This window comes from Primulina eburnea, chromosome 12, assembly GCF_022965805.1.
Source record: "Primulina eburnea isolate SZY01 chromosome 12, ASM2296580v1, whole genome shotgun sequence".
Classification (NCBI taxonomy): Eukaryota; Viridiplantae; Streptophyta; class Magnoliopsida; order Lamiales; family Gesneriaceae; genus Primulina; species Primulina eburnea.
Genome location: NC_133112.1, coordinates 35,468,220 through 35,484,115, shown reverse-complemented (window position 1 = coordinate 35,484,115; position 15,896 = coordinate 35,468,220). Strand labels below are relative to the sequence as shown.

General features: G+C 35.0%; 1 protein-coding gene across 1 annotated transcript; it reads left to right on the top strand.

Annotated features, from left to right (window-relative positions):
* The first annotated feature begins 4,008 nt into the window (after positions 1–4,008).
* Positions 4,009–15,446, top strand: LOC140807207 (clathrin heavy chain 1). Its single transcript, XM_073163953.1, has 30 exons — positions 4,009–4,268; positions 4,525–4,729; positions 5,536–5,624; positions 5,745–5,823; positions 5,927–6,054; positions 7,254–7,352; positions 7,436–7,544; positions 7,696–7,775; positions 7,882–8,109; positions 8,195–8,260; positions 8,733–8,849; positions 9,026–9,223; positions 9,346–9,462; positions 9,564–9,623; positions 9,747–9,833; positions 9,933–10,016; positions 10,114–10,248; positions 10,336–10,398; positions 10,469–10,573; positions 10,713–10,825; positions 10,920–11,172; positions 11,253–11,389; positions 11,469–11,747; positions 11,830–12,832; positions 12,961–13,446; positions 13,555–13,725; positions 13,804–13,989; positions 14,111–14,233; positions 14,395–14,505; positions 14,899–15,446. The coding sequence occupies exons 1-30, from the start codon at positions 4,224–4,226 to the stop codon at positions 15,064–15,066; spliced, it is 5,124 nt and encodes a 1,707-aa protein (XP_073020054.1). The 5' UTR covers positions 4,009–4,223; the 3' UTR covers positions 15,067–15,446.
* The last annotated feature ends 450 nt before the right edge of the window (positions 15,447–15,896 follow it).

The window sequence follows — 15,896 nt, the reverse complement described above, 5'->3', positions numbered from 1 at the left end:
TTCTCATCAATCAACAAGGATATCAGAAATAGAGCATCACGATGAAAATAACCTTATTAGATATTCATAATATTCATGACTTATCTTCACCTCAACAGTTTTATGCAATTATAATAACTTAATCAATCCAACTATCAAAGTCGAGCGCAATATTATATTTTTATAATCTCTTGTAAGAACTGTTGAGATCATGCCTATTAACTAGGTGACATATTCCATATTTCATGTAACACTCAAAAAAGATCCAGGTACTTAGCTAGGAAGAAATGTTCTATGTGTACACAAGACCTTTGAATAATTGTTTATTTTATAAAGTATTGATCATGAAAATAACCATAAAGTTACCTAAAGTTTTTCCATAAAATATGTGGACTCAAAAGAGAAAGCAATGTTGCATATTTGTCTCCAATTCAAGAGCAGACGTGAACCCAATTGTAGAAATATTAGGTTTGCCTAGAATCAAATAATTTTCATTATTGAAAAATAAAATAATGTGGTGATAGTAATTAAGAAGCAAGGGCGACAACTACAAGTTAATGCCGATACTGAGTATTTAAAGTGGCAACCTAATCTGATTTTCAATCATGAGCTGGTATAGCAGACAACTAATAAAAATATTTTATAAGTTGGAAATATTTTGCTACACTAGGTAAACAACTATATACATCTCGCTGCTAAAAATAGCAAGATTCAGAAAACAATAAAATAATGCTTAAACATATGTTGCAATAAGTACTAAACGAGACAAATTTTGTTTTCGAAAGTTTTAGTAATCTTTTTATGTCTCTCATTTTCCCAGGTCAATAACGATTTCACTAGAAGATTTTGATTTACACAACTTGTAAAAAATCATTTCAATTGGTCGAAAACTTTAACCAACCGAAACTGCTAGAAGCTCAACTAAATTCTCTCTTCATAAAGAATATTACCGACAAGAACAAATATCCACTCTTCATTATATGTCTCGTTACAAAAAAAGATAGAGTGTATGAAACATAAATTGAACACTACAAAATATAAAATAAGCTCTAAAAAATATAACTTAAATAAGTAAATATATATATATATATATATATATATATATATAATAAATATTAAATAAAAATAAATTCAAATTTCTCTATTAATAATAAATAAAATAATGGAGAATATGTGTGACTAAGTTAGACCAATATTTGCCGAATTATGCTCAAATAAGTTTGACATGTGTTAATAATTAGTGATTTAGATAAGTGTCAAGAAATGAGCTTTACACTTGTGGGGAGACAATAACTCAGCCACTCCACTTCTGTCTATAAATAAGTCTTACTCCAAGTATATTATTTGATTAAATTGATCAAAATTTGTGAGTTTTGGAGAAAAATAGTGAAAAATAAGAAAAAAAAATAGCAAATCATCTCCAAAAATTCCAAAATTTTTACTCAACGTCACTATTTCACCCAGAAATCAAAGTATATAAACGGTGTAACAAAATCATCCATCGATTTTGCCCAAAAATAAGATTCGAAAAAAACAATTTTGGAAAATTTTAAAAAAACTTGCTATCAGGTATCTATTTCTAACATGAATAAGACCCTTTTCTTAAACAAATTTTCCTTCTATTTTAAAATAAAAAGTGTTTTAATGTTTTCTAATTTAAATATATGTCGACTGATCATCTTCACAATTGTCGGAAAATAAAGTGTTTGGTGAAATGAGCTTGACAACCACTCTAGGTTTTCGAATTTTGATAAGTGTTGAACATAAAAGAAGTAGAACGTTTAAAATACCGGAAAATGGAAAAAAGTAGTCGCGTGTGGCTGCTGAAGCAACCACCCGCTTCGCCCCACTGGTGCGTACATTACATGCGCACACCAGAAGCCATGTTTTACATTTTCGATCATTTTCCGACATAATTCCAGCCATTTGGTGAAGTTTCGCAATTTTTGGATATGTCTTTGATTTAATATGAATTTTTCAAGTTTTAACCAAAATTATTCGTAACAAGTTTTTTACAAAATTGGTTTTTAAAGGTTCCAACACTTGCTACTTGTCCTAACTAATGTAAAAGCACTCAAATTATATCTTTGCTTAGATTGAAATCAAGACGAAAAAGTAAGCCATCGATGTGAGGTTTCTCTACTGTCAGGTTTATTAGCGATTTTTCTTCAATTTTGACCTTTTTGGCATTTGACTTGGAATTTACCTTAAAATTTCATCATTATCGATTTATTCATATATATTGCATCATATTGTGCTCTACTTTTATTGATCATATCGTACTTCGTACTGAATTTCTGGATTTATCGATTCTTTATTGTTATCGATTAATGACTATTACTTCAATGCATAGAATGCCATGTATTATTGTTTTATTTCCAAAATTAGTATACAACAATAAATGATTTTGCACTTTAGCTAAATTCAGCTTTTAACGACTAATAAATTTGTTCAAAGAGAGAATACTACAATAGACTTTGTCTTTTTCTAAGAAAATCATCTATTGGAATATAAGCAGCTCAGTTGATGCACTATCTGTCCTTGTCTATCATTGGCTAATGCAACTTCATGCAGCTTGATACAATGGTTTGATAAGCTTAAGATGGTTTGATAAGCTTAAGCCAAATCGGCTGAATGACTTGAGAATTTAAGATAGTCGAGCTTGCTCGAACATCAATCAGCATTATCTTTTAACGACTAATTTGCATCCAACAGGACATCCAGTAGTCACAAGGACGGATCCAAAAATTAAAGTTGATGTGAGTTTGATCCGTTTCCTGTTGGATGCAAATTAGTCGTTAAAAGATCATGATGGATGATGTTATATATATTATTATGAAAATAGTTAGCAAAATGATCTTGATATATTTTTTTTAAAAAAAACATAATGTTCCCAGCGTATTCGAAATAGGAGATCGAGTTAATTTTCAAAAAAGAAGTTTAATCGATACCATTTTTCTAAATTTATATATTATTTAAATTAATATGTGACCCATGTAATATAAGACAAGTTCATTTGGATTCAAAATTTACATTTTAAAACTATTTTTAATATATTTTAAATGTATTTTCAAAATTAAATTCTATTAAATAAAAAAATTAATAAAATAAATTTATCACTTTTATGAGTTATTTGCACCAAACCCCCTTTAAAATATCAAAAATCTACATTTATTCACTGCTAAAGTTAAATATGTATTCTATATATTAACTTTTATGAGTTATTTGCTCCGTGATATCTTAAAAAAAATTAGACTGTGCTTAAATCTCTATATATATTTACAAAAAAAAATTAGAATTAGCACGAATCTCTATAACTCCTTGTGAAAAAAAAAATGGGCTGAGATGCAGCCTAGGATGGGCCAAACATAGGTCCGTCCTTGTAGCCAACATTCATCCAACAAGACATTTCAAAAACTACGAAACATTTAACAAATAAAGAAAACAACATGCAAATATTTGTATCATCGTAAACTAAGAAAATTTTAATTCTGTAAGACATGTTTTAAGTGTTCCTGAAAGTTATGTCTTTAAAAAGGCAAAAATTTGTGTGAGACGGTCTCACGGGTATTATTTGTGAGACGGATCTCTTATATGGGTCACCCATGAAAAAGTATCACTTTTTATGCTAAGAGTATTACTTTTTATTGTGAATATGGGTAGGGTTGACCCGTCTCAGAGATTATGATCCGTGAGACGGTCTCACATGAGACTCACTCCTTTAAAAATCAATACAAATTATTATTTGTAATCTACATTGACTTAAAAGGGAATTAATTAAAAACTAGTAAGTTTACAAAAATATTTACATGTGATTGAAATGATTTGAAATGCATCGAGTCTTTATTTATTTCAATTAATTTTTTTTAAAACATAATTTTTATTATGATCGACTTATATCTGATTATTAATTGTTATTTTGTTTTGAAATTATCGAAATGATAATATTTTAATTTAATTAAAATGATGGACTTCGGTTATTTTTCATAACATATAAACATAGATGTATAAATATGATTTTTAAATGCACACTTTTCAACTTCCTCTGTAGTCTCGCCGGTCTCCCTTTCTCTCTCTAGATCTCTATCTCATTTTTCTTCAGTACTCGGAGCGCGCGAGGGTTTCTCTTTGCATCTCTAGATCTCGGAGGCACCAGACGTAACGCCGTTGGTTTTGGTTCTCGATTCCCCCATCATTTTCCCGATCCGGAGCTCCGATCCCGAAGCTCGGAGTACTCGTTCATCATGGCGGCCGCTAACGCCCCGATTACCATGAAAGAAGCCCTCACGGTATTGGTTTAACTGATTGTTGTTCCAATTGTTTCATTTCTCTGCTCATTTGTGTATTTCTTTATTCAATTTTTGTTGATATATGCTTGATTCGTCTGCTGATAGTTTCGCGACTTGGAGGAAATTTTGCAATTGTGCCTTTTTATTTGTATCGTATAGTTCAGTTGTAGATCTGTTAATTTTGTTTTGAGGTTCCTGGTGATTCGAGATCGTGGTGCTGGGATTGAATGTTTAGCCTTTTGTGGTGTGATTGCAGTTGACTAGCATAGGGATCAATCCTCAGTTCATTACCTTCACAAATGTGACGATGGAATCTGACAAGTATATATGTGTTCGCGAGACTGCTCCTCAAAACAGCGTGGTGATTATTGATATGAGCATGCCAAATCAGCCACTGAGGCGGCCTATTACTGCCGATTCTGCGCTAATGAATCCAAATACCAGGATTTTGGCGTTGAAAGGTGAATGAATTCTACAGAGCATTTCTAATCGATTTATTGTTCATTGGTCGTATTGTTTATGAAGAATCTTAATAAAATAAGATAGTTTAAATACATGGTGATACATGTTTATCTTTTATGACTTGAGTTTGCATTGTTATGAGTTACTACTAGAGCATTCTTTTTGGTCCTTAGCTCTTTTGAGAAAACTGCTTATGAAAATGATAAAGGTAATTAAGTTGGAATTTTTGGAAAAATATACCACATTACTTGAAGGTAAATCAGGAGATATCCTTAATCTGTAAGAAAGGGTAGTAAGGGTTCAAGTGAGTAGTCTGATTTTCGAAATGATGCAAAGATGATGGGTACTTCCTGTTTGCCTTTAACTTTGTTCCACCTAAATAGCTAATTATTATTTTGAAAATTATTACTCCCTTAAATCTAATTAGATCATTGGAGGGAGATATCTTTCAATGAATGATAGGGCAAGTCAACTGAAATAATATCTAGAAGTGGGGAATGTATGTCAGTATCCTGATCCTGGAAATGGCATCAAGATGAATACTTCCTTCTAGTTTGTTATGTTGTAGCATTCTATACAAACTGATATGTGAAATTCTTTACCTTCTCTCTGATAAGATTATTGAGATGATAATTGTTGCTAATTATATTGTAAGAAAACTCAGAATTGTCGAATCGGATGGTGTGAATTCATATGATAAATTTGTTTTACAGCACCATAAATGGAAAGCGTTGAAACTTATATATACTTGGTCACGTCTTTCTTTGATCTTCATCAATATGTTGAAGCTATTTATTTAATGTAGCTCAACTTCCGGGAACCACTCAAGATCATTTGCAAATATTTAACATTGAAGCCAAAGCAAAGATGAAGTCACATCAGATGCCCGAGCAGGTAAGATTCTTACTTAGCGTGTCTATGCTATAGCTGGGCGCAAATACAAGCTATCACTTTGTGTATTATTGTTTAAAGTCTTCTGCTATTGGCTAATCTGCATTTGATAATTTTTGACAGGTCGTATTTTGGAAATGGATTACCCCTAAGATGTTGGGTTTGGTGACACAGTCCTCGGTATATCATTGGTCAATTGAAGGTGAGATCTCATTTTTAGGACTGGTAGTTACATGATTACATTTCTCGTTCTCCTAAGGGGGTCTATGCTGTCATTCCTTAAAAGTTCCTCTCTTTCTGAGTAGGTGATTCTGAACCTGTAAAGATGTTCGATAGAACTGCGAACTTAGCGAACAACCAAATAATCAATTATAAATGCGATCCTTCTGAAAAGTGGCTGGTTTTGATCGGCATTGCCCCGGGTTCGCCTGAGGTGGGTATTTTCATTTGTTTTCTTTGCTAGTTTGCTTAGTTTTATCTTTTAGGATTTTGGTCATCAGCAGTTTGAATGTGTTGTGATGTGTAGTTTGTTTTTTTATGCATTTCCTCTGCGTTATTTTCTATACTACTGGATAACAAATACTTATTTTGTATTTTTGCCATAATCTTTACACACTGAAGCATACCCAGCTCACTATTAAATTGTAGAAGGTTGAAATAATGAAGAGAAACAAATGTTTTCTGTACTTTTCTAATGTATGACTCAGAGCGGGCCACAAATTCATCCAGCATTAAAAACGTTTCTTGACTCTGAGATAGAGGTGCGTTAAATAATATTGTGCCTCCACGTGTGCACATAATACATTTCTGCCACACTTGTTGTCATAATCATGTCAATGTTATATGTGTCAGATTTGTAGGACTGTTCATTGTTGACACTCTAGTATGTACATGCCACAGTTTTAGTGTTGGCAATTTATTGACGGTACAGCTGTTTATGTATGAAACTGATGATGAAGAAACTATTATGATATGCGAAGAGGCTACCCATTACCATTTCTAAGGTCTTTAATGTTCAATATGAATATATGATTCAGAAAGCAAGTAGTGGTGGTGTAACATTCTTGTGTTGATAAACCATTGGCAACTAGTTTGATCTTAGGTTCTGTTTTGAAAGGAATGATCATAATGTTAGACTAAGTAACATTTGGCTTTTGAGTAGCCCCTGTTTTTATTTTTGTACACATGATACAGAATGATAGTTTCTGTTAATGAGGTTTTGATCGACAAATTCATACTGACTGTCATTTAAGGCAACACTGTATCATATTTTGCAAAAGTAAACTCATTGTATTTATCTATTGATCTACTGCTGTTTGAAGTATTTCTTATTTCTTATGCATTGATTTTGTCTTTTTTTCATAATCTTTTTGGAGTTTTATCTACTATCACTTTGATTAGGGTCAGTACATTTGTTCTTTAATCCCTTCTTGCTTGCTATTTCTATCCAGTTGGACTCTATTTTAGGTTTTTCACTGGTATGCCGCATGTATAGTATGATGTATGTGAGTGGATCATTGTTGTTTGGATGTTATGTTCTTTAGCGTAGAGATGTAGCTTTTTATTGACCGTTCTTTCTTTTTTGCAAATTTCCCTTGACAAGAACTATACTGAGATTAAATTCCTTTTTAGCGGCCTCAACTGGTTAAAGGGAGTATGCAGCTGTTTTCTGTCGATCAGCAACGCAGTCAGGCCCTTGAAGCACATGCTGCTTCATTTGCTTCTTTCAGAGTATGTCTCTTTTCTACAGATTCTTTCGCTTAATTTGCTCCGTGATGAGCAAATATGTTCTCAACTCTGATATTTTTGGGCAGGTCGCAGGAAACGATAAGGATTCCATTCTAATTTCTTTTGCTACAAAATCTTCAAATTCTGGTCAAATTACGTCAAAGTTGCATGTTATTGAGCTTGGTGCTCAGCCAGGTGGATAGAAGTTTCATTTGATTTTGAATTTTTTGAATTTAATTTTTCTGTATTATTTCAAAAGCTATTGATTTCGGATATGCTTTAGAAGATACTTGTAGTGTTGATTTTTTCTGTTTATGCTTATTGGTTGGCACGGACAATTTTTTAGGGAAACCTTCTTTTACCAAAAAACAAGCAGATCTGTTCTTCCCTCCAGATTTTGCTGACGACTTTCCTGTGGCAATGCAGGTATTTTTCTTTAAGTTACTTGTTTTTCTCTTTGTTAGGAAGCCTATCTAGTTGAGTCCACTCTGCAGTTGGTTTCATTTAATGTGCTTTTCTGCCAATTTTGCAGATATCTCATAAATATAGTCTTATTTATGTGATTACGAAGCTGGGGCTGCTCTTTGTCTATGATTTGGATTCTGCTGCTGCTGTATACAGAAATAGAATCAGTCCAGATCCCATTTTCCTGACGTCAGAAGCTTCATCTGTTGGAGGTTTCTATGCTATTAATAGGCGAGGGCAGGTTTTACTCGCTACAGTTAATGAAGCAACTATCGTGCCTTTTGTCAGTGGCCAGGTATATTCATCATCTTTCGCATGTTATGAATAATTCATAGTATATTACAATTGCAAATATTGAGTCTTAAAAGGGTTATTTTTAGCTAAACAATCTGGAGCTTGCTGTCAATCTTGCAAAAAGAGGAAACCTTCCTGGTGCCGAGAATTTGGTAAGTTCATTTTGTCCTTGTGACCATCTTTTTCCTGATGTATGTGCAGGGAGGGAAGAATGACATCATGCACTTTGCATATAATTGATGGACCCTTGTTTTGGGATATGAATTCATGTTACGCATGTTTTCTATGGCTGAGATTCAAATTAGGCCTGGGCTGTTTCCTGATTAACACAGCTGGACTTGAATTTTGAAGGACCAAAATTTTCATATAACTCTTCTTTTGATTATGTCATATTAAGTAACAACAATATTTTGTTTCTTTCTTCAGATCTTCCTGTGATTTTCATGCAATGTCTGGAATATAACTCTGAGCTGCCTGGCTGAATTTTTCATAATCTAATACTCTAATTAAATTTTTTTCTTGATTATGGAGCTCTCTCCTTTTGTTCTGTTGAATATTTTGTTTTTATGGAAATATGTATTCTTATGAGAGACAAATGATTTTTGCTATATTAATACATCTCAGGTTGTCCAACGTTTCCAAGAATTGTTTGCTCAGACAAAGTATAAAGAGGCCGCAGAGCTCGCTGCAGAATCTCCTCAAGGGATCCTTCGGACGCCAGACACTGTTGCTAAGTTTCAGGTACATCATCTTTTACATTAGCTATCAGGTGTTTTTTTTCAGCGTTGAAGAAGCAGTGCATAAAAATATAATTCCATGGATATCTTCAGAATTTTCTTACAGCAGGAATGATATTGAACTGCTATTTATTTTCAATGCGAGCTGAGATTCTTTTGACTTGATGTGTTGTTTTCCAGAGTGTTCCTGTTCAAACTGGGCAGACACCGCCATTGCTGCAGTATTTCGGGACACTGTTAACTAAAGGAAAGTTAAATGCATTTGAATCTTTGGAGTTGTCTCGCCTTGTTGTCAACCAGAACAAGAAGAATCTATTGGAGAACTGGTTGGCTGAAGATAAACTCGAGTGCAGTGAGGAACTTGGAGACCTTGTGAAGGTTAGATTTCTTTTATAAATTTGAAACTTTAACCAGATTGCATACTGTTCAAATCATGTGGTTTATGGTTGCACTGTTTATTCTGTAATCCGAAGTTGCATCTTCCTTGTCTTTTTTCATAGACTGTTGACAATGACCTTGCGCTAAAAATATTTATCAAAGCCAGAGCAACACCAAAAGTTGTTGCAGCCTTTGCTGAGCGACGTGAGTTTGACAAAATCTTGATCTATTCGAAACAGGTAGGTGACAAGTTTTTTTGGATTTTTTATGCATTTCATTTTACCGTTATTTTGCTTCTGTGATGTTAGATTTCAAAGAATATCTGTGTATCTTGAAACAGGTTGGCTATACGCCAGACTACCTGTTCCTTTTGCAAACTATACTCCGGTCAGATCCTCAGGTGTGCTTGGATCTGTGTCACTTGACATTCAAATATAAGATGTGCAACTTAATCTGTTTAATTCTGATCAGAGCGATTTGCTATTGAGATTTACTTTTATAATGATTATGTCTGTCTCTTCAGGGAGCTGTTAATTTTGCACTTATGATGTCACAAATGGAGGGAGGTTGTCCTGTTGATTACAATACCATTACCGATCTCTTTCTACAGGTCTGAACGCCTTATATATTTGAAACATTCTGATTTTTGCTGACCTTTATTCTGGGTACAGCCTATTGTATTCTCTAAATTTTTATCATTTTGGTCCAGAGAAACATGATTCGTGAAGCAACAGCATTTCTTTTGGATGTCCTGAAGCCAAATTTGCCAGAGCATGCATTCCTGCAAACAAAGGTTCTTCTGTGACTAAAGCTCTTCCTTTCGTAAATGATTATCCTTCTTTCTTTATTTTATTGATGGATGACATCTTGTTTTTGCTTTATTATTTCAGGTCCTGGAGATCAACCTCGTGACCTTTCCTAATGTAGCAGATGCTATTTTGGCAAATGGAATGTTTAGTCATTACGACAGGCCGCGGATTGCTCAACTTTGTGAAAAATCTGGCCTTTATGTTCGAGCGCTTCAGGTTTAATGTCTCATCATATAACATCATTAATTCATTATGTGGATGCTTGGTTTTCCATTTAATCTAACATTTTCCCTGTGCCTGCAGCATTACTCTGAGCTGCCAGATATCAAACGTGTTATTGTCAATACTCATGCAATTGAGCCCCAGGTTATTAAAATCTAGCACTGTTTTGTGTTCATGGATTGGTTATTAGTTCATAATGATGTAGTAATTTCAGGCGCTCGTGGAGTTCTTTGGGACGCTTTCTCCGGAATGGGCAATTGAATGCATGAAAGATCTTTTACTGGTCAATTTGAGGGGAAACCTTCAGATAATTGTTCAGGTAGGATTTGTTTTGCCAACTCAATTAAGAAATTTCTGAAGACAGAAACAAGAAATACGAAATATTTTGTTGCTCCAATTTTTATAATTTAACATTATTGTATGCGCTATGCATGACGTTCAAATGTATATGTATATAGGTTGCAAAAGAGTACTGTGAACAATTGGGTGTTGAAGTATGCATAAAGCTCTTTGAGCAGTTTAAGTCCTATGAAGGACTATATTTCTTCTTGGGGTCGTATTTGAGCTCTAGGTAATCTTTATTGAACTACTGGATTTCTAATCGCTGTAGGGTATGTTTGTCTTGCTACTTACTAGTTTGTGGAAATATGATTGGTCTCTGGCAGTGAGGATCCTGAGATTCACTTCAAGTACATCGAAGCTGCTGCCAAAACTGGACAAATTAAAGAGGTGGAGCGTGTAACTAGAGAATCAAATTTTTATGATGCTGAAAAGACCAAGAACTTTTTAATGGAAGCAAAACTTCCAGATGCAAGACCACTTATCAATGTCTGTGACCGCTTTGGTTTTGTTCCAGACCTCACACATTATTTATACTCTAACAACATGCTACGGTACATTGAAGGTTATGTGCAAAAGGTATTCTTTTCATTTGAAAATTTTTCTTTTATGTGGGAAAATTACCTTTCATGTACTTAATCTGCTTTATTTATGGATAGGTCAATCCTGGAAACGCTCCATTGGTTGTTGGTCAACTCCTAGATGACGAATGTCCTGAGGATTTCATTAAAGGTCTGATACTTTCTGTCCGCTCTCTGCTTCCAGTCGAGCCTCTTGTGGAAGAGTGTGAGAAAAGGTATCTTATCTGCTTTCTCGAACTTCATTTTCATGTAGTTTTTTCCTTGATATCCTTATGTATGTTGCGTGGTATGCAGGAATCGCCTCCGCCTACTTACTCAATTTTTGGAACATCTTGTGAGTGAAGGAAGCCAAGATGTGCATGTGCACAATGCTTTAGGTAAAATCATAATTGATAGCAACAACAATCCAGAGCACTTTCTTAACACCAACCCGTACTATGATTCACGTGTTGTGGGTAAGTACTGTGAGAAGCGTGATCCTACCCTTGCTGTCATCGCGTACAGAAGAGGACAATGTGATGATGAACTCATCAATGTTACAAATAAGAACTCTTTGTTCAAGCTGCAAGCTAGGTCAGTGAGTTGTATATTCTTAGTTTATGGCTTGTTAGTTTCTTGTTTCGTAGAAGTTCATTCACTGCTTTTGTTGTATCAGATATGTGGTTGAAAGAATGGATGGTGATCTGTGGGGAAAAGTTCTAGATCCAGAAAATGAATTCAGAAGGCTGCTCATCGATCAAGTTGTATCAACTGCTTTGCCTGAAAGCAAGAGCCCAGAGCAAGTCTCTGCTGCTGTTAAAGCTTTTATGACAGCTGATCTTCCTCACGAACTAATTGAATTGCTCGAAAAGATTGTTCTTCAAAATTCGGCATTTAGTGGGAACTTTAACCTTCAAAACTTACTTATCTTGACTGCAATCAAGGCAGATCCATCCAGGGTTATGGACTACATTAATAGGCTTGATAACTTTGACGGCCCAGCTGTTGGAGAAGTTGCTGTTGAAGCTCAACTATATGAAGAAGCTTTTGCGATTTTTAAGAAGTTTAATTTGAATGTCCAGGCAGTCAATGTTTTACTGGATAACATTCGAGACATTAACCGAGCAGTAGAATTTGCATTCCGTGTTGAAGAAGATGCTGTTTGGAGTCAAGTGGCCAGAGCTCAACTCAGGGAAGGCCTGGTGAGCGATGCAATTGAGTCATTTATACGTGCCGACGATGCCTCCCAATTCTTGGAAGTCATCCGAGCTGCAGAGGATGCAGATGTTTATCATGACCTGGTGAAGTACCTCCTCATGGTTAGGCAAAAAACAAAAGAGCCCAAAGTGGACAGTGAACTCATTTATGCATACGCCAAGATTGATAGGCTTGGTGACATTGAAGAATTTATTCTTATGCCAAATGTTGCTAATCTGCCTAATGTCGGTGATCGCTTGTATGATGAAGCTTTGTACGAGGCTGCGAAGATCATTTTCGCCTTTATTTCTAACTGGGGTAAATTGGCGATCACACTCGTGAAGTTGAAGCAATTTCAAGGTGCTGTTGACGCAGCACGGAAGGCTAATAGTGCCAAGACATGGAAAGAAGTCTGCTTTGCCTGTGTTGATGCTGAGGAGTTTCGCTTGGCTCAGATATGTGGTCTTAACATTATTGTACAGGTACTTGCAGATTCTCAAGTTGTTTTTTATGTATGATCAACTTTATCAGAATGAGCATGTCCTATTTCATAATCATAAATTTCTGGACTACAAATACTGCAGCATAAATTATTTTGTGATTGTTATAGGTTGATGATCTGGAAGAGGTTAGTGAGTATTATCAAAACAGAGGATGCTTTAATGAGCTTATATCTCTTATGGAGAGCGGTTTAGGATTGGAACGAGCCCATATGGGGATCTTCACCGAGTTGGGTGTCCTCTATGCTAGATACCGCCATGAGAAGCTTATGGAGCACATCAAATTGTTCTCTACTCGTCTCAATATTCCCAAGCTGATCCGAGCGTGCGATGAACAGCAGCATTGGCAAGAACTGACTTACCTATACGTCCAGTATGACGAGTTTGATAATGCGGGGACAACTGTCATGAATCATTCTCCGGAGGCTTGGGAACACATGCAGTTCAAAGATATTATTGTCAAAGTTGCCAATGTCGAGCTATATTACAAAGCTGTGCACTTCTATTTGCAAGAGCACCCCGACCTCATCAATGATATTTTGAATGTCCTAGCTCTTCGCATTGATCACACTCGTGTCGTAGACATAATGAGAAAAGTCCGTTCTCCTATTTGATTTTCCTGTTTTCTTCGCACCTCAATATCTTTCTTTTTTTTTTGAAATCTTGTGTGAGATTTTCTCAACATATTGTTTTAATCTATGCAGGCTGGTCATCTGCGTCTTGTTAAGCCTTATATGGTAGCAGTTCAGAGCAATAACGTGTCTGCAGTGAATGAAGCTCTCAATGAGATTTATGTCGAGGAAGAGGATTATGATAGACTACGTGAATCAATTGATTTACATGATAATTTCGATCAGATTGGCCTTGCTCAAAAGGTAAATTGTGATGCCTTGTACTTCTTTTATTTCCTTCCTTCTGAAGGTTAACACACCCATATCTTTTTCGTCGAGTAGATTGAGAAGCACGAGCTTCTTGAGATGAGGCGTGTTGCTGCTTACATCTACAAGAAAGCCGGCAGGTGGAAGTTATCAATTGCATTGTCCAAGAAAGACAACCTTTACAAAGATGCAATGGAGACAGCGTCACAATCGGGTGATCGGGAACTTGCTGAAGAGTTGCTTGTTTACTTCATTGAACAGGTACAGTTAAATCATTTTTTTATGAATGAATCTCAGCATGTTGAAATTCACTTGAATTTGGATACCTGATTGTTCTATATACTAATATAAATCTGTTGCTGTTCTCTGTATGGTTTTGTAGGGTAAGAAGGAGTGCTTTGCATCATGCCTCTTCGTTTGTTATGATCTGATTCGCCCAGATGTTGCACTTGAGCTTGCTTGGATGAATAACATGATCGATTTTGCCTTTCCCTATCTGTTACAGGTGATTCTCCATCTTTCTTTACATACCTCCCTGGTTAGTGTGCATATGGATTGATTACCTAAAAAGTCGAATAGAAAGTTAATTTTTTAATATTTCTTGATATCTTATATTCTTTTATACACAATTCATATGCAAACATGTAACATTTCCCTATGTCATAGTTTATCCGTGAATACACTGGCAAAGTTGATGAACTAATTAAGGAAAAGATTGAGGCCATGAAGGAAGTGAAAGCAAAAGAGGAGGAGGAGAAAGATGTTGTTATGCAACAGGTAATACAGTTGGTGTAAGATCATGTTTTAGTTCAAAAGTTTTACACGCATATGATTCGTGAAACATCCGGTTTTAAATTAATTTGTTTCTTATTTAATCTGGTTTGAACTATGGGTTTTTAGCAACTTGAGTTTGATTATATGATGTATCTGGTGTTAATTTTGGAGCATGTTTTTATTTGCTTATGAGTTTGTTCTGATGGCTTTTCAAAAAAAAAGGATATAAGTATTTTTTTAACCCAATTGAACGAGAATTGCAGTTTCAGTGTAGACATAGGATTTTATTGGCATTGCCATTCCTAATAATGCGACCAACGACCTGAGATTTTACATTTGTCTAATTAGACTTTTGCTTCTGATGAATACATCAAATTCATATACTATATGCTGCAGAATTTGTATGCTCAGTTGCTGCCTCTTGCTTTACCCGCTCCACCTATGCCCGGCATGGGAGGTCCTGGAATGGGGGGTGGTTATGGTGTTCCCATGCCACCACCAATGGGTGGTATGGGCATGCCTCCGATGCCACCTTTTGGCATGCCACCGATGGGGTCTTATTGAAATATGGATGGTTTCATGGTCGAAGATTCATGCAGGTACTCTCTTGGTGTTATAAGAGGACACAATGTTTGGGGTTTTGTTCATAACATTTCTTGTTTATTTCTCAAGCTTTTCAAATTTCTGAAATTCGACTGGCTGCAGGAGTTGGCAGAGTTCAAGTTAGAAAATAATGTGATGATCCGCCGTTGTCTGTCATAGGGTGTGGATATATATATATATGATACTTTGTAATATTCTTTGGTAGTGGAGGTAATTTTTTTGCAGCTTTAGGCGGCAAGTTGAACTGCTCAAGGATTATATGTATTTTATAAAAGAAAATTCGACAACAAGGCAAAGGATATTTTGTGGGGTTTTAATATATTTTGAAGAGTTCATTTTAATCGCTTTTCGACGAATTCGGGTGAAGTGTTTAAAATGAATGAGATTTCTTCTGATAGTTGATTGCACATCTTTGTGAGCTAGCTTGGATCGTGGCATTAGTTTTCTAGTTGAGTTTGGGGTTCGTAAAAAGTTTGATCCAAATACGTATTCAGGGATATTTGGGACTTGAGGAGGCAAATGACCAATTTTTTTTGGCAATTGATGGTTGTAGTTTTGATGTGAAAAGATTGAAAATGTTTGCAATTTATTCTTCTAGCATATTTATAAATTTGAAAATTGAAAATGATAAATTGCAATTTTGATCATCTATTATTGTTTATCTGTAATTTTGGTTTTTTTATGTTGTTAAATTTTAATTTTAGTAATGTTTTTTTTTTTTTTGGTTTTTTAATATTTTCACTCGTTAGGGTATGTCTGACTATAGTTGATGTACGTGGTAATGGGTTTAT

What these genes read in the sequence shown, in the direction of transcription:
- LOC140807207 (XM_073163953.1), top strand. Translation starts at nt 4,224, where the DNA reads ATGGCGGCCGCTAACGCCCCGATTACCATGAAAGAAGCCCTCACG. An exon ending in CACATCAGATGCCCGAGCAG is followed by an intron (nt 5,625 to 5,744) that starts GTAAGATTCTTA and finishes AATTTTTGACAG; the next exon opens with GTCGTATTTTGGAAATGGAT. An exon ending in TCTTGATCTATTCGAAACAG is followed by an intron (nt 9,463 to 9,563) that starts GTAGGTGACAAG and finishes ATCTTGAAACAG; the next exon opens with GTTGGCTATACGCCAGACTA.